The following is a 20,459-nucleotide window of genomic DNA, read 5'->3' as shown; positions in this document are numbered from 1 at the left end:
AGGGAAGTGTTGGTTTACTAGTTTGCTCATCTTTTTGCATATTTTATAGTTTAGTCAAGAGGAGGGATCAGTATGCATGATATTCACAGGTCATCCCAGATTGACAGAATTAACATGATTCATGCTCAACTTGAACATCTAAAGTTCAATATCTACAAGAGAGTTATGAGTAAGGAGGGAATTCTAGGGAGTATATTTTCTAGGGAAGAAGGCTTGATTATAGTGGTTAGTACAGGGCCAGGGTTTAGGACACAGAATAGCTGTTGAGAGGAGAGATGGTGTACCTGAGTGGAGTGCAAAAGGTGGATTCAGCAAGTCTGTTGGCAAGAGGGGGACTTGAAGTATATTGGTGAATGAATTTACCAATGTGTGTGTGTGGACGTGCACATATAGAGCACCAACATTGTTGTGAGTCTTACCTGAGCTTTGTAGAGGTCAGCAAATTATCAGACCTGGCTCTGAAGAGCAAGTTAGACTCTGGACTACAGTTTCAGGTATGTCATGTATGTGAAGGTCACAAGGAGAGATCACTAAAAATTGCAGTAACTTTGAAGGTTTTAAGTAAATGAATGCTATTCAAGGTAAGAAAGTATGATGTAGAACATTGTTTCCTTTATATGTGTAGTGACTGCATTAATGTGAGAGAGACAAACAGACAGACACAAACATACACACATGTGTTGTTCTATTCTTTGATCTGTTTAAATATCTCTGTAGTTCCCAAATCATCATCCAATCAACAAATTAATTTTAAATGAACACCAGTTCATTAGTCATTATAATAAAGAAATTATTGTATACAGTACTCAGGTGCACCACAACTTGTCAGAAAGTGCATATAAAGCATATGCAGTAATGTACAAATGTCTGGAAAGCGAACAGTCTATGAGTCAGATACATGCTTGTTTGTTTATGGAGGGGAGGAAATCAGGTGTAGTGTTGGCGAATCTCAGGAAGCATGGAAGTTTTGAAGGATGCAGTGCTCCGACAACTAACAACTGATGCCGGCAGTTTGTTCCATGCTTCAGCAACTCTCAGCGTGAAAAAATGTTTCCTAAAGTCATGGGAGCTGTGCTGTTTTCTGACTTTGTAAATATGTCCACAGGTGTTAGACGGGTGGAGTTTGAAAAGGTGCTCAGAGTTATTGTTTGTAAGATGGTTGATAATTTTATGGGTATCTGCCAAGTCAGCTGCCAGGCGTCAGAGTTTCAATTATACAGAGTTAGAAGAGTTTGAAAAGTAGTGCCAGTTCTTCCAAGCACTCTGATATCTATTACAGTAGAAGAAAAAAAAAAGACAATGTCTTACCACAGTTTGCTGACCAAACTGTCCTTGGATGATATAACCAGTGGGTGGCATGGAAATGGATTGAGGAATGATATGATGTATTGTTTGGGCACTGGGTGTTGTAACTGTTGTTGTAATACACCCTGTTTGTTGAACTGTTGCTGTTGTTGTGGTCATTGGATGACCATCAGTAACCTGAAGGATAAAAGAAAAAAAACCTGTATAATATATAAATTTATCAGAAAACATCATGGTGATGGTGACCGGTTTCTTTTTGAAGTTTACTGTTTATATATATAATCATCATCATCATCATTTAACATCTGCTTTTCATGCTGGCATGGGTTTGACAGTTTTTTTTATAACTACTATGAATGAGGTTATTTTTTCATCTCAACACCAATATCTCACAAAACACTATTCAATTTTGTAATATAATACTCCTACTTTCATCATAGCAACTTTATAGCTGGTGAACTGATCCATAAATAATTCAAAACCATTATTAGATTCACAGGATAGTCAAGCTGGGAGTTTATCAATTTAAACGCTTATAGGTCTTACATTCATACATATGTAGTTAGTATATAACAAGATCCAACAGGTGAATCTTTATGCAATTGTTCAACCGGCTTGAAAAAGCTGCCAAATTTCTCTCAAAGCACACTGTACCAACTTACTTTTGATAATGTGTAGACCTAAATATACAAATAGTTTGAATGATCATGGTTGTAACACCTTTGATTATAAAATTGGCTTAATAACACCTACTTATGACTAAATCATCATCATCATCGCTTAACGTCCGTTTTCCATGCTAGCATAGGTTGGACGGTTCAACTGGGGTCTGGGAAGCCAGAAGGCTGTACCAGGCCCAGTCTGATCTGGCAGTGTTTCTACAGCTGGATGCCCTTCTTAACGCCAACCACTCCGTGAGTGTAGTGGGTGCTTTTAACGTGCCACCTACACAGGTGCCAGACGAGGCTGGCAAACGGCCACGATCAGATGAACAATATTTGTTTTAGTTAATAAAAAGAAAGCACTCCAAACATTTTTAAGGTCCTTGTTAACTTGGAGACCAGGTCAACTATGTGACAGGAGCACAAATGATGTTAATTATATAAAAACAAAACATATCAACATCATCTGATGTATCTATCTGTGAACAGATACTTGGCACTGAAATCTACCTCACCTGTAACCCGCATTCACTACCACCCTGTTACCCCCACACCCACTCCACAGTCACTCACATCTAAAAACACTTTACTCAACTCATCTCTCCCAGAATTGCATCTCTCTGGAATCCTTTCTCTTCTATGATTTTCATAGTAAAGAACACAACTTGATATGTTCATGAATGTGTGCACATGCCCATTCCCCCACCCCACCCTGCAAGCTTGAGTGTGCAAACAGGAATAAAAGTGTTCGATACATGTTTGAGCAGAGTTTATTCAGTCAGTCAAAGTTGACGGTTCTCTCTGTCGTAACTGATTTTATTACGTCAATGCTTTCTTTCATGCATCAAAAGAGATGAGAAACTCGAAAAAATAAATTTGGTGGCTGTGTGGTAAGTAGCTTGCTTACCAACCACATTGTTCCGGGTTCAGTCCCACTGCGTGGCACCTTGGGCAAGTGTCTTCTACTATAGCCTCAGGCCGACCAAAGCCTTGTGAGTGGATTTGGTAGATGGAAACTGAAAGAAGCCCGTCGCATATATATATCATCATCATCATCATCATTTAACGTCCGCTTTCCATGCTAGCATGGGTTGGACGGTTCAACTGGGGTCTGGGGAGCCCGAAAGCTGCACCAGTCCAGTCAGATCTGGCAGTGTTTCTACAGCTGGATGCCCTTCCTAACGCCAACCACTCCGAGAGTGTAGTGGGTGATTTTATGTGCCACCGACACAGGTGCCAGACGAGGCTGGCAAACGGCCACGCTCGGATGGTGTTTTTTATGTGCCACCGACACAGGTGCCAGACGAGGCTGGCAGACGGCCACGCTCGGATGGTGTTTTTATGTGCCACCGACACAGGTGCCAGATGAGGCTGGCAAACGGCCACGATCGGATGGTGCTTGTTACGTGCCCACAGCATGGAGGCCAGTCGATGCGGTACTGGCTACGGCCACGTTCGGATGGTTTTCTTGTGTTACCACAAAGATACAAATTCCATTGATGTTCATCTATTTTGATTTGTTTTGATTTTCACTTGCCTCAACAGGTCTTCACAAGTGTCACAAGAAGGAAGGTATGCACAGGTGGACTGACTACGTCCCAGGTAGGGGCCATGGGTTATGGCCTGACTAGTCTTGCCGGGTCTTCGGATGGTGTTTTTATGTGCCACCGACACAGGTGCTAGATGAGGCTGGCGAACGGCCACGATCGGATGGTGTTTGTCATGTGCCCACCGCACTGACTACAGCACTGATGGATTTCTTGTGTGCCACAGGCACTGATACCACTATATATATATACATGCATGTGTGTGTGTATATGTTTGTGTGTGTGTCCCTCCAACATCGCTTGACAACCAATGCTGGTGTGTTTACGTCCCTGTAACTTAGCAGTTCAGCAAAAAGAGACCGATAGAATAAGTACTAGGCTTACAAAGAATAAGTCCTGGGGTCGATTTGCTCGATCGACTAAAGGCGGTGCTCCAGCATGACCACAGTCAAAATGACTGAAACAAGTAAAAGAGAAAAGAGTATACTCCAAATACTTTTTCTCTCATTTGGTATGTGTGTGTGTGTGTGTGTGTGTGTGTAGAAATGTAATGAAAAAAGACATACTTATCCCACTTATGCAAATTAGACAAACCAATTTAGTTCTGACTGAAGATGTACATACTACATATAAGCTATAATTCTCTCTGTGTCCAGGAATGAGTAACCTATGTCTGATGAAGCATTAAAATCAACTGAAACTATAATAATAATAATAAATAATAATAATAATTGTGTACAGTGCTCAGGTGCACTACAACTCATCTAAAGTGTATATATAATCAGGTGTAGTTTCGGTGGATTTCGGAAAGCATGAGGGCCTTAAAGGATGCAGTGTCATGGCAGTCAACAACTGACGCAGGCAGTTTATTCCATGCTTCAGCAACTCTGAGCGTGAAAAAATGTTTCCGAAAGTCATGGGAGCTGTGTTGTTTTCTGACTTTGTAGGCATGTCCACGTGTGTTAGACACATGGAGATCAAAAAGGTGTTCAGTGCTGTTGTTGGTGAGGTGGTTGATAACCTTGTGGGTGTTTACCAAGTCACATTAATTACTTTTTCTAACTATAGAGAGAGAAACTTGTAGTTTAAGTACAGTGCCTAATTTTTAAAGCAAAGGCTAAAATAATGTATTCCTAAATCCACCAAGTCTGGAAAAAAACTGAACGGTCAGGACTGCAACACCTTTGATGATAAATCTGTTCAACTGAAGCTGATTCTGAGCTAAACAACAACATCATCAATTAGAAAACAAATATAAATTTGAAAGAAAAATGAGTAACTGTTAGTTTAAGCTCACCAAATTTAGCGGTTTCACATCTTCTTCAAGGTCACCAAAAGTTAACATGTTTTCTTGTCCATGAGTTGTTTCCCCATTGATAGAACCTACAAATTGATAAAAAAAATACACTAATAACACATCATGAAATAATCTCAATATTATGCTTCAGCAGATTGTGCGAGTGGGGTGCTGAAAAGTTCCTGGCTTCGAGTAAAAGAAAATACGAGAAGATCAGTTCTTCTTTTTACTTTTTTTTTTTTCACTTGTTTCAGTCATTTTGACTGCGGCCATGCTGGAGCACCGCCTTTAATCGAGCAACTCGACCCCGGGACTTATTCTTTGTAAGCCCAGTACTTATTCTATCGGTCTCTTTTGCCGAACCGCTAAGTTACGGGGACATAAACACAGACACACAAACATACACGCACATACATATATATACACATATATACGACGGGCTTCTTTCAGTTTCCGTCTACCAAATCCACTCACAAGGCTTTGGTCAGCCCAAGGCTATAGTAGAAGACACTTGCCCAAGGTGCCATGCAGTGGGACTGAACCCGGAACCATGTGGTTGGTAAACAATCTACTTACCACACAGCCATTCCTGCGCCTATAATTATAATTTTATTGAATATACACCTCTCTCAAATTCACACACTTATTGCAACAGTCCTTCAGTTTTTCTAAGACTTGTAAAAGAACTGGGAAGGTTGGGTCTCCAAGCAGGCCTTTCATGATGACCTTAAAGCCAGGAACTTTTCAGCACTCCCTTGTAAATGACAGCTGATGGTACAATTGATAGAACATCAGGTAAAAATAAAAGAGCATATATAAAATGAAAGAAATGAATGGTGAGTGAAATCCACAAGCTGCAGCAAAGACATCATCATCATTCTCATCATTCAGCATCTGTATTCCATGCTGGCATGGATTGGATAGTTTAACAGAATCCAATGGGTCTGAGGACTATGTTGAGCTTCAATGTATGTTTTGACATGGTTTCTACAACTGGATGCCCTTCCTAATGCCAATCACTTTACAGAGTGTCCTGGTGTGTTTTTTTTTCTTTTTTTTTTTTTGTGTGTTACAGGCACTAGTGAGGTTGCCAAGTAGCTTACAAGGCAACTCACCTTGACTGTGGTGATGGGGTGTAGTAATGAGGCATTTGACTTATGACAGGAGTCGAGAAGCAAAAGTATGGTAAAGGATAAGAAGCAGGTGTTTTACTTAGAGGAGATACATGGCTACACTAGCTGGTAAGAGAGAGAAGATGATGGTGATGAGGTGTCAAGAAATAATTACAAGATATAAGAAGGTAAATGTGATGGGGCTAGGAACAGAGGACCAGGTTAAGTTCATAATAGTGAGAGGTGAGTGACTGATGGTTAGAGATAGGGATATAGGTGATGCAATGAACAGCAGACAGAGAAGGGAGCATGATCAATAGTGAATATCAATTTGGGGAAAGTTAAAGAAAATAAAAGGAGGAGGAGGAAGTGAAGCGCTAATTCTAAATAAATTTGATTTGCATATCCTTTTTAGGGCCAATAGCATTGTAAAATGCACTTGATGAATGCGGTATAGCAATAAAGTGACTGGTAAGAGAAAGGGTATCCAGCTGTACAAAACTAAGCTAAATATATGATATACACAACAGCAAAGACTGAATGTTTTGTGTATCAGGTGATGATGAACCACAAGTTTTGAAACAGTGCAGTAGAACAGACCTGTTCACAATCCATGCAAGCAAAGAAAAGTGGACATAAAATGACAATGAGGATTTTATACACATATATTGAATGAAATTCTCGATTATTTGAAACCTGAAATTTGAATTTTGGCATCTATAAGGAATGGATACAAGCAACTTGATTTTGTATGATTAAATAAAGTCTACACTCCGTGTAGCAGTATAGAGTACAATTTTCCTTCTTATGTTTTAATAAACACACACACACACACACACACATGCAGGCATGGCTGTATTGAGAAGAAGTTTACTTCTAAACTATAAGGTTTTAGGTTCCATCCCACTGCATGGCACCTTGGGGGAAGTGTCTTCTTCCATAGCCCCAGATCAACTGAAGCCTCATGAGTGAATTTGGTAGACAAAAACTTAATGAAGTCCATTAAGTCTGTGTGTGTGTGCGTGCGCAGATGCATGTGTTTCACTGTTTCTATTTCAGCTTTTTATTTTTTCTCATTTTGTTGTCATTTCATTACTAGGGTAGTGAGGTAGACTATATGCTAAAGTAGAGCAGGTTTCAAGGCGGCGAGCTGGCTGAAACATTAGCACGCCGGGCGAAATGCGTAGCCGTATTTCGTCTGCCGTTACGTTCTGGGTTCAAATTCCGCCGAGGTCGACTTTGCCTTTCATCCTTTCGGGGTCGATAAATTAAGTACCAGTTACGCACTGGGGTTGATGTAATCGACTTAATCCGTTTGTCTGTCCTTGTTTGTCCCCTCTGTGTTTAGCCCCTTGTGGGTAGTAAAGAAATATATATGCTAAAGTAGAGCTTAAGCTATATCTATTTTTTTTATATTTTGTGAAATATTTTTGAGATTAAATAACAGTGTTTCACATGTCAAACTAAAAATGAACAAGAACATTGGTCTTTCTTGAAATAAAAATTAAAACATTTAATCAACTTCAAACTGGAAAAGGTTTCACAGACACTGTAAAAAAAATTCATTTCATATAAATGAAGCAAATACATTATTTATAATTGACTGATATTTGTTCTCGTCTTGTTTGTTGTTAACACGTTTCGGCTGATATACCCTCCAACCTTCATCAGGTGTCTTGGGGAAATTTCGAACCTGGGTTCTCATTCCTAAGGTATTTTTCAATGTTGTTGTTGTTGTTATTATTATTATTATTATTATTATCCAGGTCACTGCCTGGAATTGAACTCGGAATTTTGGGGTTAGTAGTGCTCGCTCTTAACCACTTAACCACTACGCCATATGCCCACAGGCATATGGCGTAGTGGTTAAGAGCGTGGGCTACTGACCCCAAAATTCCGAGTTCGATTCCAAGCAGTGACCTGAACAATAACAACAACAACATTGAAAAGTACCTTAGGAATGAGAACCCAGGTTCAAAATTTCCCAAAGACACCTGATGAAGGCTGGAGGGTATATCAGCCGAAACGTCATGTTAACAACAAACTAGATGAGGACAAATATCTGTCAATTGTAAATAATGTAAATAATGTACATAATTCCTCATCTCTTAAATATAGAACTGAAAAGAAGCATTTGTTTAAGCAACAATGAAAAGAAACAGAGAAGATATTAAAATTAGTATAACTGGAAGATCTTCAGTAAGTTTAAAGCATGTATTGATATATATTTTGTAACATTATGGAACAATGGAAAAATATTTTGGATAGCTTTGCTTTATGACAAGCAGCAATAAGAATTTTAAGTGAAATCAACTTTATAAAGCAAACATCTACAACCTGGATTTTTAGGAATAAGGGATGGGTTCAAAGATTTTTTTTTTAAATCAAAGCTTTCACCTTAATATAACATAATATCAGAAAGCATGCAAGAAGTTAATCAAGAAAAAAGCACAGTAACTTGTATAAAAATTAGTTAAAATATTACAATTTTATTCATTAAAACAAGTATTTAATGCTGATGAAAACAGTCTATTCTGAAAGAGAATTTTTATATCAAGGAAAGAAAAATTGTTAGTGAATTGAAAGCATCTAAATATTGAATCACATTATTATTATGCTGTAATGCATTAAATGACTGTTTTCAAACTGTTAAGTTGCCAGACATAGTGACAAATGTTAACAACAATGGTTCTTGTACAAGTGTAAAACATTATTGTGGACACAGGCACTTACACATAAAATAACTGTATTTTTAGAAATACTACAAAAACTTCTTTTTTTATTCCTATTATCATTCAAACCTATGTGCCTCAATTTACATATTTTCAGTCTGCATGATGATTCTCAGAAGCAAATACATGAGTAAAGCAAAGGACAACTATATATGTACCACCAGTTGCCACTCCAAGACCATCAACAAAAGTAATACAGTATACCTAGCCAATTAAAATCTTATAAATACAATAAGTGGGAGTGGCTTAGAAGATTAGAGTAATAAATAATGTTAAGTTGATGTACTGTTAGGAAAACATATCTAGAGGGACCGTTGAAACAAAGTGTCTAGTTAGTTTCATAAGATCTGTACCAACATCAGAGTCACTAACACTATATTCTCAGAATTGCTATTAATAGTAGGAAGAAAGAAAAGAGAAATCTAAAAAAGAGGAAAAAAACTATATGGAAAGTGGACTTAGAAAGGCATAGGGTTAAAGAACATAACTATAGGTAAACATCACACAATGAAAATGTGAGGCAAAGAGGAAAAAAAAACACATAGAACCAGACATACAAAAGTATGTTCTTGCAAAGTGTGGAAATATAATATAAAATGAAAAAAAACCCAAAAAACAAAGAAGTGTACAATGTAGCTTAATACACCAAAGAAAATGAGAAGAAAAAAGAAAAGAAAAAGAAATTGAGAAGCAGGAAAAGAGAGAAAGGATGTCTGTTCACATGGCAAGCCACAAGTAGAATGAGAAAGAAGTAGAATCTAGATTACAATGAGATTAAAGAGAGAAAGAGAGCAGGAGAGGGAGGGGAGAGAGAGAGAAGGAGGGAGTGGGGGAATAAGTAGGAAAAGTCAGAGGAAAGGAGAAAAAGTGAAAAAAGATGAGTAAAAGAAGAATAATGAAGAGAGGAAAAAAATGAGAGCGAAGTTCATGATACCAGGTTTTTGTTTGTGTGAGTGCATGAAGGATATCTATGTGGTAAACAAAGAGTACCTATGTGCAATGTATTCATGTAGTGTTATGGGGTGGAGAAATATGTGAAGGGATGGCAGGTTGGAGGTATGTTTGTAGGCTTAAAATGAGATGGTATGTATATTAGTGTCTGTGTGCATGTGCAATGGGTAGTATGTCCATATGTCATAGTTTGCAGTATGTTTAATCTATATGGATGCATAAATGTATAGGTAAATGAATGTGGTCTATGAGACAAGTGTGTAAAAGCATGGTCTAATATGAAATGTAAATGTAGGAAAAGGGAATGCTGTGTTGTAGGGCATAGTTGTGTTACTGTAACTACACTATTCATAGATGCAAAGCAACCAAGGTGGAAGATGAGATATTCTTCTTGGTGGTGAGAAGGAGAATATCTGTGATATGAAATAATGCTACAGATAGGGCATATAGTGTGCTTGTGTGTTAACATGACACCAAGTGGTGATGTGGTGTTGTTCAGGTGAATATCACATAAATGTTCAGTGATATGATCAATTGAACTACAGTAAATTTCATCAATATATGACAAGCCCCTGTGCTGACAGCTAAGGCAGTTATTAATGGTATAGGTGAAATGGTCAATGATATGGAAATAACATTGGTTGGAACCAAAAAGTATAATGGCACTCTAGGCACAAGGACATGTATTATGCCAGGCTCAAAAGCCAAGAAAAGATCTCAGTTGGGTATTAGGAGGGTTAGAAGAATAGTGAACTAAAAGGTCACAGAAATTAGGAGCCTGTTGGGATCAGGGAAGTGGTCATTCATAGAATGTAGAAAAGGTTGCAGGGGCTAAGTAGAGTAGACAGAAAAGTGCTCAGGATGGACCATTCGAGGGATAATGTATTAGGGTAGAAATGGAAGGGGGGGGGGGCAAATGATCAAGAGTGCAGAGATGCGATCACAGAGGAAAGCAATATTGACGATGGTCTATGATACATGAATGGGAGAGTGATCAGGTAGGACTGGGTTTCAAAATTGTAAAAGCATAGGGATGGTAACAAGGGAATAGAAGATTTCAAATGGTTGAGGTGAGAAAAGACAAAGTAAAGGTAAGAGTGGGAGGTGGGTGATTTATAGAAAACATGCATGGAGAGGGAGATCAGGGGTAATCAATAGTATCAGAGATGTCAAAGAAATTGATAGAGGAGGAGAAGATGGAAGTGAAATCAAAGGCTGGATTGGAAGAGAGTGATAAAGTTGATAAAGATGGTAAGCTGAGAAAGGTTAAGAGATGTGGCTCCAATGCATTAATTGGTACGTCTACCATACCGTCTAGGAGTGGGGCTAGTAAGCAAAGATTTCAGCCTTGACATAACCTATAAAAAAATAAGCATAGCTTGGGCCTATATCGTTCCCCTGGCTACCTCAGTGACCTACTGGTAAAATTTGCAGTAGAATCAGAACCACTTCAAACTGAGGACAAGCTCAACAAGGCTGAGGAGAGAAGAGAAGTTGGGCTTCAGCATAGTACAACAGCCTAAGAAATATTTGATGGTGATAAGATGACGTTTGATATGTAGGTGGGGACAGTGTCATAAAGATTATATCAAGAGTGAAGAGGAGTGTGAAAGAGCTAAGTGAGGGAGAGTAGAAAAATAATAAACCATGTTTTAATGTATGCGTGTGTGTACTGTGTGTATGTGTATGTGTGTGTATATTCACACATTCATATATAGAGATATAGAGATATACATAAATATATGAATGCACACACACACACACACACACATAAATGGAAATATATATATTTATATTTATATGTTGTGTGTCACCTCAATCTTGTAACATGTCACTGCTGAAACACCTTCGATAGAACCCTAACCCATCAACACCTCTATCTACCTAACCAGTTATTTTGTGAGTGGAATAAGTTTTCATCACTAGCTAGTGATTATCACACATTGAAGACAGGTAACTAACCAGAAACCCGGGTCTGTGTGTATAACGTAAGGCTAGAGATGGGAGTGATGATCTCCCCTCACAAATACTAATTGGACACAGACTGCATCATTAGCCAACTGGAGGGGATGTCTTCCTGGGACTAAAAACAACAGTAACATTATCTTCTTTGGGGCCACCACATTTAGTTGGAAAATATATTTTACGATTCAGTACCGTTACTGTTTGCTTCTTGCTCAGATTTAATATAGCCTAACATATATAATATATATATATATATATATATATATATATGCATATGTTTGTGTGTGTATGTATGTTGTATATATAATATATATATATATATATATATAATGCATATATGTTTGTGTGTGTATGTATGTGGTATATATATATATATATATATATATATATAGATATAGATATGTATCTATAAGATGTGTGTGTATGTATGTACATATATAGATGTGTGTATATATATATATATATATTATATATATATATAGTATATATATATAGATGTGTGTGTATGTACATATATATATATATATATATAATATAGAGATGTGTGTGTATGTATGTACATATATAATAATATATATATATAGATAGATGTGTGTGTATGTATGTACATATATATATGTGTGAGGATATATATATATAATATATATATGTATATATATATAGATGTGTGTGTATGTACATATATATATAATATATATATATATATATCTATGATGTGGTGTATGTATGTACATATATAATATATATATTAGATGTGTGTGTATGTATGTACATAATATATATATATAGAGGTATGTATGTACATATATTATATGTATATAGATGTGTGTATGTATATGAACACTACATATACATGTATGTATATATATATATATATACAGACACATACACACACACTATACACACACAACATATATATTATATATATATATCTATATATCTATATCTATAAATATTATATTATATATATATATATATATATATTTGTGTGGCTATGTGGTAAGTAGCTTGCTTACCAACCACATAGTTCTGGGTTCAGTCCCACTGTGTGGCACCTTGGGCAAGTGCCTTCTACTATAGCCTCAGGCTGACCAAAGCCTTGAGTGCATTTGGTAGACAGAAACTGAAAGAAGCATATCACATGTGTGTGTGTTGCAGATAGAAGGCTCACACGGATAGAGAACTTATACAGGGGCTTCTGAAAATTCTTTCAAAACCCGACTTTATTCACATAGAAATTCCTTCCAATACCCCAAAAATAGGACAAAGACCAGCCTGGCAAAATATGTCTGGGAATTAAAAGAAAATGAAACCCGGCCTTTCAACGTGGCATGGAGAGATTTAGATAGCGCAACACCTTACAGGCACGGTACACATAAAAGTCCCATGAAATGTGATTTATGTCTTTTGGAAAAATTCTATATTTTATTCCAGGACAATAGCGCTTTGAATCAAAGACGCAAACTCTTGAATTCCTGCAGACATGCAACAAAATTTAAAATGTCGGCTAACAATATACCATATGGATAGTATATATTTTTTGAATCTTGAACAAGTTTTCAATCACACTATTGGATCTTGTAATGCATGGTTTATTTTGCACCGCAAAGATATTGTATATATTTCAACATATTTCTTAAGAAAACTTTCAATTGTTATATGTATATAATATTTTCATGTTTAAGATTTTATTTTTATTTTATTTCATTTTACTGTATTTTGCAAACCCATTTAATCGTTATATTTATAGATAATTTGATATATGGTGTTCTATTTTGCATATCTTTTATCCGATTTATATATATATATATATATATATATATATATATATATATATATATATATATATATATATATAAGTTGGAATTTACAAAAAAAATAAAGAAAACAAAAGACAAAGATAGGTGTGTAAACAACAAACAGATGTTTTAGTTTAAGATTCGGGAAGTAAGAAAGTCTTTTACGTTTCGAGCCTATGCTCTTCAACAAAAAGGAACACAGAGATAAACAGAGAGAGAAAATAAAAAAGGGTTAGTGGCTAGCAATCAATCATGGCGAATGCCTCTCGTACTTTCTGAACTATATATATATATATATACACACACACACACATACACATATATATACATAGATACATACATATATATATACATAGATACATACATATATATATATATACATACACATATATATATACACATATATATATACACACATATATATATACATATAAATATATATATATATATTCTTTTATTCTTTTACTTGCTTCAGTCATCTGACTGCGGCAACGCTGGAGCCTTGCCTTTAGTCAAACAAGCCAACCACAGAACTTATTCTCTGTAAGCCTAGTACTTATTCTATCAGTCTCTTTTGTTGAACCGCTTCTTTTAGTTTCCATCTACCAAATCCACTCACAAGGCCACAAGGTTTTTGTCAGCGTGAGGCTATAATAGAAGACACTTGTCCAAGGAGCCATGTAGTGGGACTGAACCTGGAACCATGTGGTTGGTAAGCAAGCTACTTACCACACAGCCACACCTCTGCCTATGACTACTTACCACACAGCCATGTCTGCACCTATATATATATATAATCATCATCATTTAATGACTGCTTTAGCATGGTTTCTATGGCAGGATGTTCTTCCTAATCCAACCACTTTCCAGAGTGAACTGGGTGCTTTTTCATGACTCTAGCACTACTAAGGTCACTATGTAACTTTAAGATAAAGAAAATGCACCCACACCTCATCTGAGTAGGGTGGTAGAAGAGAGGGAGGTGGCTTTATAACAAGTGCTGAGAGACTAAAGTATAATAAAGGAACATGAAATTCTCTTATAATGAAACTGGTTGGGTATAAAATATTTGTTGGAACAAAAAAATTTTGCTTTGTGATCAACATATATACGGCATTACAGCATTTTGTATTTGTGTTGAACACAGGAGTAGACAGTTATTGGAATATATGAGGGCCTTGTGCCTAGTAGGTGAGAATAGAATTATTGAGAGAGAGGAGAGAGAGAGAGAGAGAAATACTGAGGCTCCTACTGACACAAGACTTGAATTTGTTTTAAAAGGGTTTATTTAACTGTCTTAACTCCAGTTCATTACCAGCACTTATATTATTGGCACTGGTAAGATGAAAGACAAAGACAATCCTGGCAAGATTGGAACTATACATATATTTTAAGAGAAAAGATACAAAATTATGTCATTTATGTGTTATCTATGGGCATAAGCCAAAATATTAAAACCATCACTTTAAATATAATAGGTTTGCTGGTCAATTTCAGCAGATGAGAAATATATTTCCCTGGAATAAGATGTCAAGAGGATGTGGATATGCATTTGAGACTAGATGAACTGAGGTGTATATAAGTAAGTGAACTGCTTCAATATGCAAAAAAAATGCCTGTAGTAGATTTGAACTCAAGATCTGCATGCTTATAGTTCACTCAGCAATTATACCTCTGTAACATTTATTTTTCCAAGAGACTATATTTGATATTACATATTTAGTAACAAATGAGTTAGATCGACAAATCCTCTTGCACTCACAAGTTTCAGACATTGGTCTATCTAGATTCTATACCTCTTTTGTTACAACTTCATTTGGCAGAAATACTTAACTTAGGGGTGCTCTGCTGTTTAACACATTCGTAAGTATTGCCTGTCTTTGTGAGTCTCTTTTATCCACACTCAGACCAAATATGTAAAGCCCATTTTAGCAAGATAAAACTCTAAAGAAAAAGGACTTCAAGATGTAAATATGTATAATGGCATTTCATGTATAATTCTGGAAAAAGATTGGTAAGAAGGAAAAAAAATCAAATCAGCAATTACAAAGTTCTGCAGCTGAAGAATCTACTATCCACCTGATATCTTTGATTTCATTTTCCAGGATTGAGACTCTTGGTTTCAGGGAGTTTTTTTTTTCCTTTTCTCACAGTAAAAATATAATGAAAAATAATTACGGTACAAGTTTTCTATCTACATCAAATAATTCTTCATCATATCTCTTAAATCACAAGTAAAACATATACAAATGATCTTTTTTTTAATATTTTATAGTCGGTAATAAAGCAATGGATCTGCTGTTAGTGTCATGCTGCGATCAGTACCTTTACAAGAGGAATGATTGCACAACATGTATGTTTAAACTTACCAGTACACAAAGACCGAACTGCAGCATGTTCAATCTTGATGACTGCAATATAAGCAGAAACAGTAAATTAGATGACCTGACTGAACAAGTGCAGAGTGACCAGAAACAGCTATTAATTGTATCAAGAAAAAGTTTCATATCTAATATATCACCCTTATTCTATTATCAATTGGAGATTAGCCCAATAGATCAATGTATGGCAATAAAGACAAGGTATCAAGACAACAACACCTTTACTATCATAATCTATTTTATAAACTATTCTGTATCTTAACTGCACGAGTAGAAAAGGCTTCATGTTGTAAATATTTTCTCTCATATTAGGTTGTTCTGAAAATAATGGCCACTCTAAGTGTTGTGTTTTGAAACAGAATTTTATCATAGTATTTTAATTATATTTTAGATGAATTTCGACATACTTAATAATTGATGTATGCTCTTTAATAATTTTCTACTTATTTCAGACAGAAAACATTCTTGAAGCACAGGCGCCCTTAATTATGAACATGACAAAAAGGACCATCGCTTACTTTTCTTGCATGAGTTCAAGCTTGGGCACAATGCCTCCCAAACTGCTGCCAATATCAACAGAGCATGGAGAGAGGGGTCCACAAGTGATTGCACTGTACAAAGGTGGTTTCAGAAATTCTGTAGTGGTAATGAGAGCCTTGAAGATGAAGAAGGTAGAGGACAGACATGCAGTCTTGACAAAGAAACAATTGAAAGCAATTGTTGAACAAAGTGTCAGAGAAATGTCTCAGGCACTTGGTGTCGATATTGCAATGGGCTCATGCAATCTGCAGAAGATTGGTAAGGAAAAAACTCGATAAATGGGTACCGCATGAGCTCAAAGAAAATCAAAAAAGTTTGGTGTTTTGAAGTGTGCTCAATGCTCTTTCTTGATCAAACAGCCACTTGTGACGAAAAGTGGATCCTTTATGATAACTGTAAACGATCAGCTCAATGGCTTGATCGTGATGAGTCCCCAAAATATTTCCCAAAGCCAAAGTTGCATCAGCAAAAGATTATGGTAACTGTCTGGTGATCTGCAATCAATGTTGTCCATTACAGCTTTCTGGAAGCCAGAGCACTACAGCAGAGGTTTGCTGCAATCAACTTGCTGAAATGCATGCTCACTTGTGAAAAATGAGACCTGCACTGGTGAATCGGCAAGGCCCAATTCTGCTCCATGATAATGCAAAGCCACATGTTGCAAGAATGACACTGCAGAAACTCACAGACCAGGGATACAAGACTTTACCACAACCTCTATATTTTCCTGATCTTTCACCCACTGGCTACCATTTTTTAAAGCATTTAAACACGTTTTAAGTGATAAAACTTTCAGGTCGAAACCAGAAGTGGAATCAGCTTTCAAAGATTTCTTAGCATCGAAGCCAATAATTTTTTATCAATACAGCATAAATAATCTAGTTGATCGATGGCAGAGATACATAGATGTTCACGGCTCATACTTTGACTAATCAAAACATTTCTATTGTTAATTTTTCCAGAATAAAACTATGTTTCTGAAATCAGCCATTATTTTTGGAACAATCTAATATATCAGATGTAATTCTGAGATAAAGAGTAAGAAGAATTATTAAATATTTTGCAGAGAAAACTAGAGTTACCTTTAGATCTAAGACTCCAAGGTCTGAGGACTCTAGCATGATATGTCTATATATGTTTACAAAAAAAAAAAGCGTATAAAGTGGGTAGAGATGTTATAATTGAAACCTATTTTATAAGCCATTCTATATCCCAACTGAATGAGTAGAACAGATGCTGTTTTTCCTATCAGTTCAAACTTACAGTAGATATTTTATTGTGTTTCTGAGTGCAACTTTTATACTACTTTACCTTAGTTCATCAAGACATCAGGAATAAGTAGAAGAATAACAGTGTATTGCAAGTAAGATATGGTAATGTTGCTTGTAGTACACTAGTATCCTATCCAGGGGTAAGATAAACCTCCCATTTACTAAACACTTTTAAAGCTAAGCTAGTCCCTGGCCCTAATAGACTCCCAGAGCTTTAGAGACATTTATTCTTTTCTTTTATTCTTTTACTTGCTTCAGTCATTTGACTGTGACCATTTATGCTTGGTTTTATTGTAGATGGGGATAGAGGCAATCACAACAGCTCAGTTGCCATTACCCACAATCTTGATCATTGTAGGCAGTGCAGTTGGATGTCAGTGGCCTCAAACGATCTCCTCAAAATCTTATGCTTGTAGAGGCATCAGACACAAACTGAAGGAGAAGAGGATATGAGATTATGCACCAACTGGTAGGGTAGCCTCCTGAGGCATTACCAACAGAGACTGGGTCCTTGTAGGAAAGTGCAATAAATGCTAATGTGTTGTGAGATCATGATATGACTCTGACATTTTCTGGTTGAAATGCTTTAAAGTGAACTTCAATAGAAAGAAAGTCAGGAAGTAGTAATAAGTTGGGATGTGTATAGAGCCTACAACCTAAAAGCTGTTTATTCACATGCAGCAATATTAGGATGGTCTCAAAGGAACACCATCATTATATATTATAATACATTCCCTATCTTAACAAGTCAATGGTATTGGGCTACCAACAAAATGGACATGAGTTCAAATCTGAAGAAAGAAAGAATTGTTAACAGTACATGATTCTGTTCGCTTATTTCCAGAAATAGATACCTGATTGTTCCGGGAACATCATTACTAAGCAACAAAATCCTAATGATTCTCCATTAGCATATAAGAAGATTCATTTAACCTAATGGTTCAAGAAAAGAATCTGAACCAGAGCAATTCCTTTACATCTCCATTTTTTTTTCTTTCTTTTTGGTCAGTAGTGGCTAGTGGTGACAGCAGTCAAGTGAAATTGACTCAGATGGAGAAAAAGACATTATTTAGTTAATTATGTCACTACACTAAGTTCTAATTCTTCTATGAATTCATTTTTGCCTTATCATTTCTTTACACCCGGGCCAGAGAACTCCTTACCCATACAAATTTGAAACCATTCACTGGCAAAGTTTCTTAAAAACCCAGATGGGAAAAAAAAGGTGTAAGCCTAAGGAGAAAATCAAGAATTTGATTTAACTTCACAGATCTACAAATTTGTAAAATTACAGATTCATTACTTTACTGAGTACAGTTGCACTGTAACAGGTTCTTATGTAATTGTAGTTTACTCCTGTTAATCATCATTGAGCAGATTTATAGTCAAAGAAGTTGCAGTCAACACCGTCGCATCTTTTTGTATATAAACAAGGGCAGACTGACACTAAAACAACAACAGTGAAAAGGGATGAAGTAGAATAGCAACGAAGACTTAACAACACTAAACAACAGCAGTAAACCAGGACACTGTGGAATATCAACAATGATTCAACCAACTGCTTAAGGTCAAATTGACTTGATTAACTTTGTTGGAAAAAAAAAAAAATTGAGGCCAATCATATGTAATAAGTGTATTGAATAATTTATACTTAATCAATAGCAATGCAGAATACTAAACTGGATCTGACACATTTCTATACAGACCTACTTCACAAAAATCTCTATTACTTTCATAGAATTATTTCTCTAATAGAATCTAATGATTACATTTCGATAAGAACTAAATTCAAGTATATTTTGTATCTTGATTTATATTAATACTAATGTAGTAACTGTCAAAAATGATGCAGTTTATTTCTGTCTTTTCAGTAATTCTTAATGTTTCTGCTTCAAACCTTGTTCCTTTTTTTCTTGTTTCATTTTATGTACACATCTTATTGTTTGACAGCTTATTGTTTGACAGCTCTCTCTCTCTCTCACACCTCTATGCCACCAATCCCCCACCTAACTATCTGCCTGTCTAATCTATTTCCCTTTATATCTTTTTTATAGGTTTCTTCTCACTCTCTCAGGGCAGTCATTGCTTTCTCATTCCACATTCCTAGAGCGTGACAAGAGGAAAACCAGCAAACAAAAAAGGAGACATATAACTTGGCATTCTATATATAGAGATTAATATAAGGGTAGTAGATGACAGAATTACTAGAACAAACTTTGCTTTTCATCCTTGTAAGACTAATAAAGTAAGTACCAGTCAACCACTGGGGTTGATTCAATAATAGTTTCTTGCTTTTTATTTTTGTTTTCTTTTCTGGGCTACTCAAAGGAAGAGGGACAGAGCCCATAACCTTTGCAGGGTTTCCAAGATTCATGGAGTGAGAGAGAAGAAACTATTGCTTATGGGTTACTACAAGATTCAATCTAAATGCTTACCATAGTGGTCTCCACTAAAGGTACACAAGAACTGAGAGGTGGTACTAAAATAGGCAATGTATTAAGGCTACTGCCCTCAAACATGTGTGGCTTTGTGCTTAGACTATGATGCCATCATCAGTAGAACAGAAGACAATAGTTCATGCAGTATTTAGTTACATTTTTTCCAGGGTCAAACAGTACTGAAAAGGCTTTAATTGACTAGCTTCTCCCTACCAAATTTCTGTGCCAATGTTAGAAATAATTATTATTACGTCAGTAACTTTATTTTTACTGCATACTTTCAATGCAAAATCAAATGCAGCTCTATATGATTTCAACACATGCAGAGTATTGGTCTGTTTTTCTGGTCTTATTGTTTTGAGAATACTTTACGTTGTTTGTGGTTTGTGCAGACCTGTGAAGCCAAGTGAGACTGTAGTCATGGCCGATGCCGGTGTCAAGTCAGTGGAACCCATGCCA

General features: G+C 36.2%; 1 protein-coding gene and 1 long non-coding RNA gene across 7 annotated transcripts in view; both read right to left on the bottom strand.

Annotated features, from left to right (window-relative positions):
- The window catches only part of LOC118766977, a 389,104-nt gene that overhangs the window by 154,687 nt on the left and 213,958 nt on the right, over positions 1–20,459 (bottom strand). The gene's annotated exons all lie outside the window — the stretch shown is intronic.
- LOC115221716 (POU domain protein 2-like) overlaps positions 1–20,459 on the bottom strand; it is a 190,684-nt gene that overhangs the window by 32,134 nt on the left and 138,091 nt on the right. For 3 of the 6 annotated variants that reach the window (XM_036510864.1, XM_029791924.2, XM_036510865.1), the window contains exons 2-4: positions 15,740–15,781; positions 4,812–4,897; positions 1,309–1,482 (exon numbers count right to left, since the gene is read on the bottom strand). In XM_036510864.1, coding sequence (XP_036366757.1) covers positions 1,309–1,482; positions 4,812–4,897; positions 15,740–15,781 — 302 coding nt within the window. The remainder of the gene's footprint in view (positions 1–1,308; positions 1,483–4,811; positions 4,898–15,739; positions 15,782–20,459) is intronic. The other 3 variants (XM_036510866.1, XM_029791925.2, XM_036510867.1) reach the window with 1 other exon arrangement.

The sequence above is a fragment of the Octopus sinensis genome, linkage group LG18, assembly GCF_006345805.1.
Source record: "Octopus sinensis linkage group LG18, ASM634580v1, whole genome shotgun sequence".
NCBI lineage: Eukaryota > Metazoa > Mollusca > Cephalopoda > Octopoda > Octopodidae > Octopus > Octopus sinensis.
The sequence above is the reverse complement of the archived record's forward strand: the minus strand, read 5'-3'. Positions and strand labels throughout refer to the sequence as shown.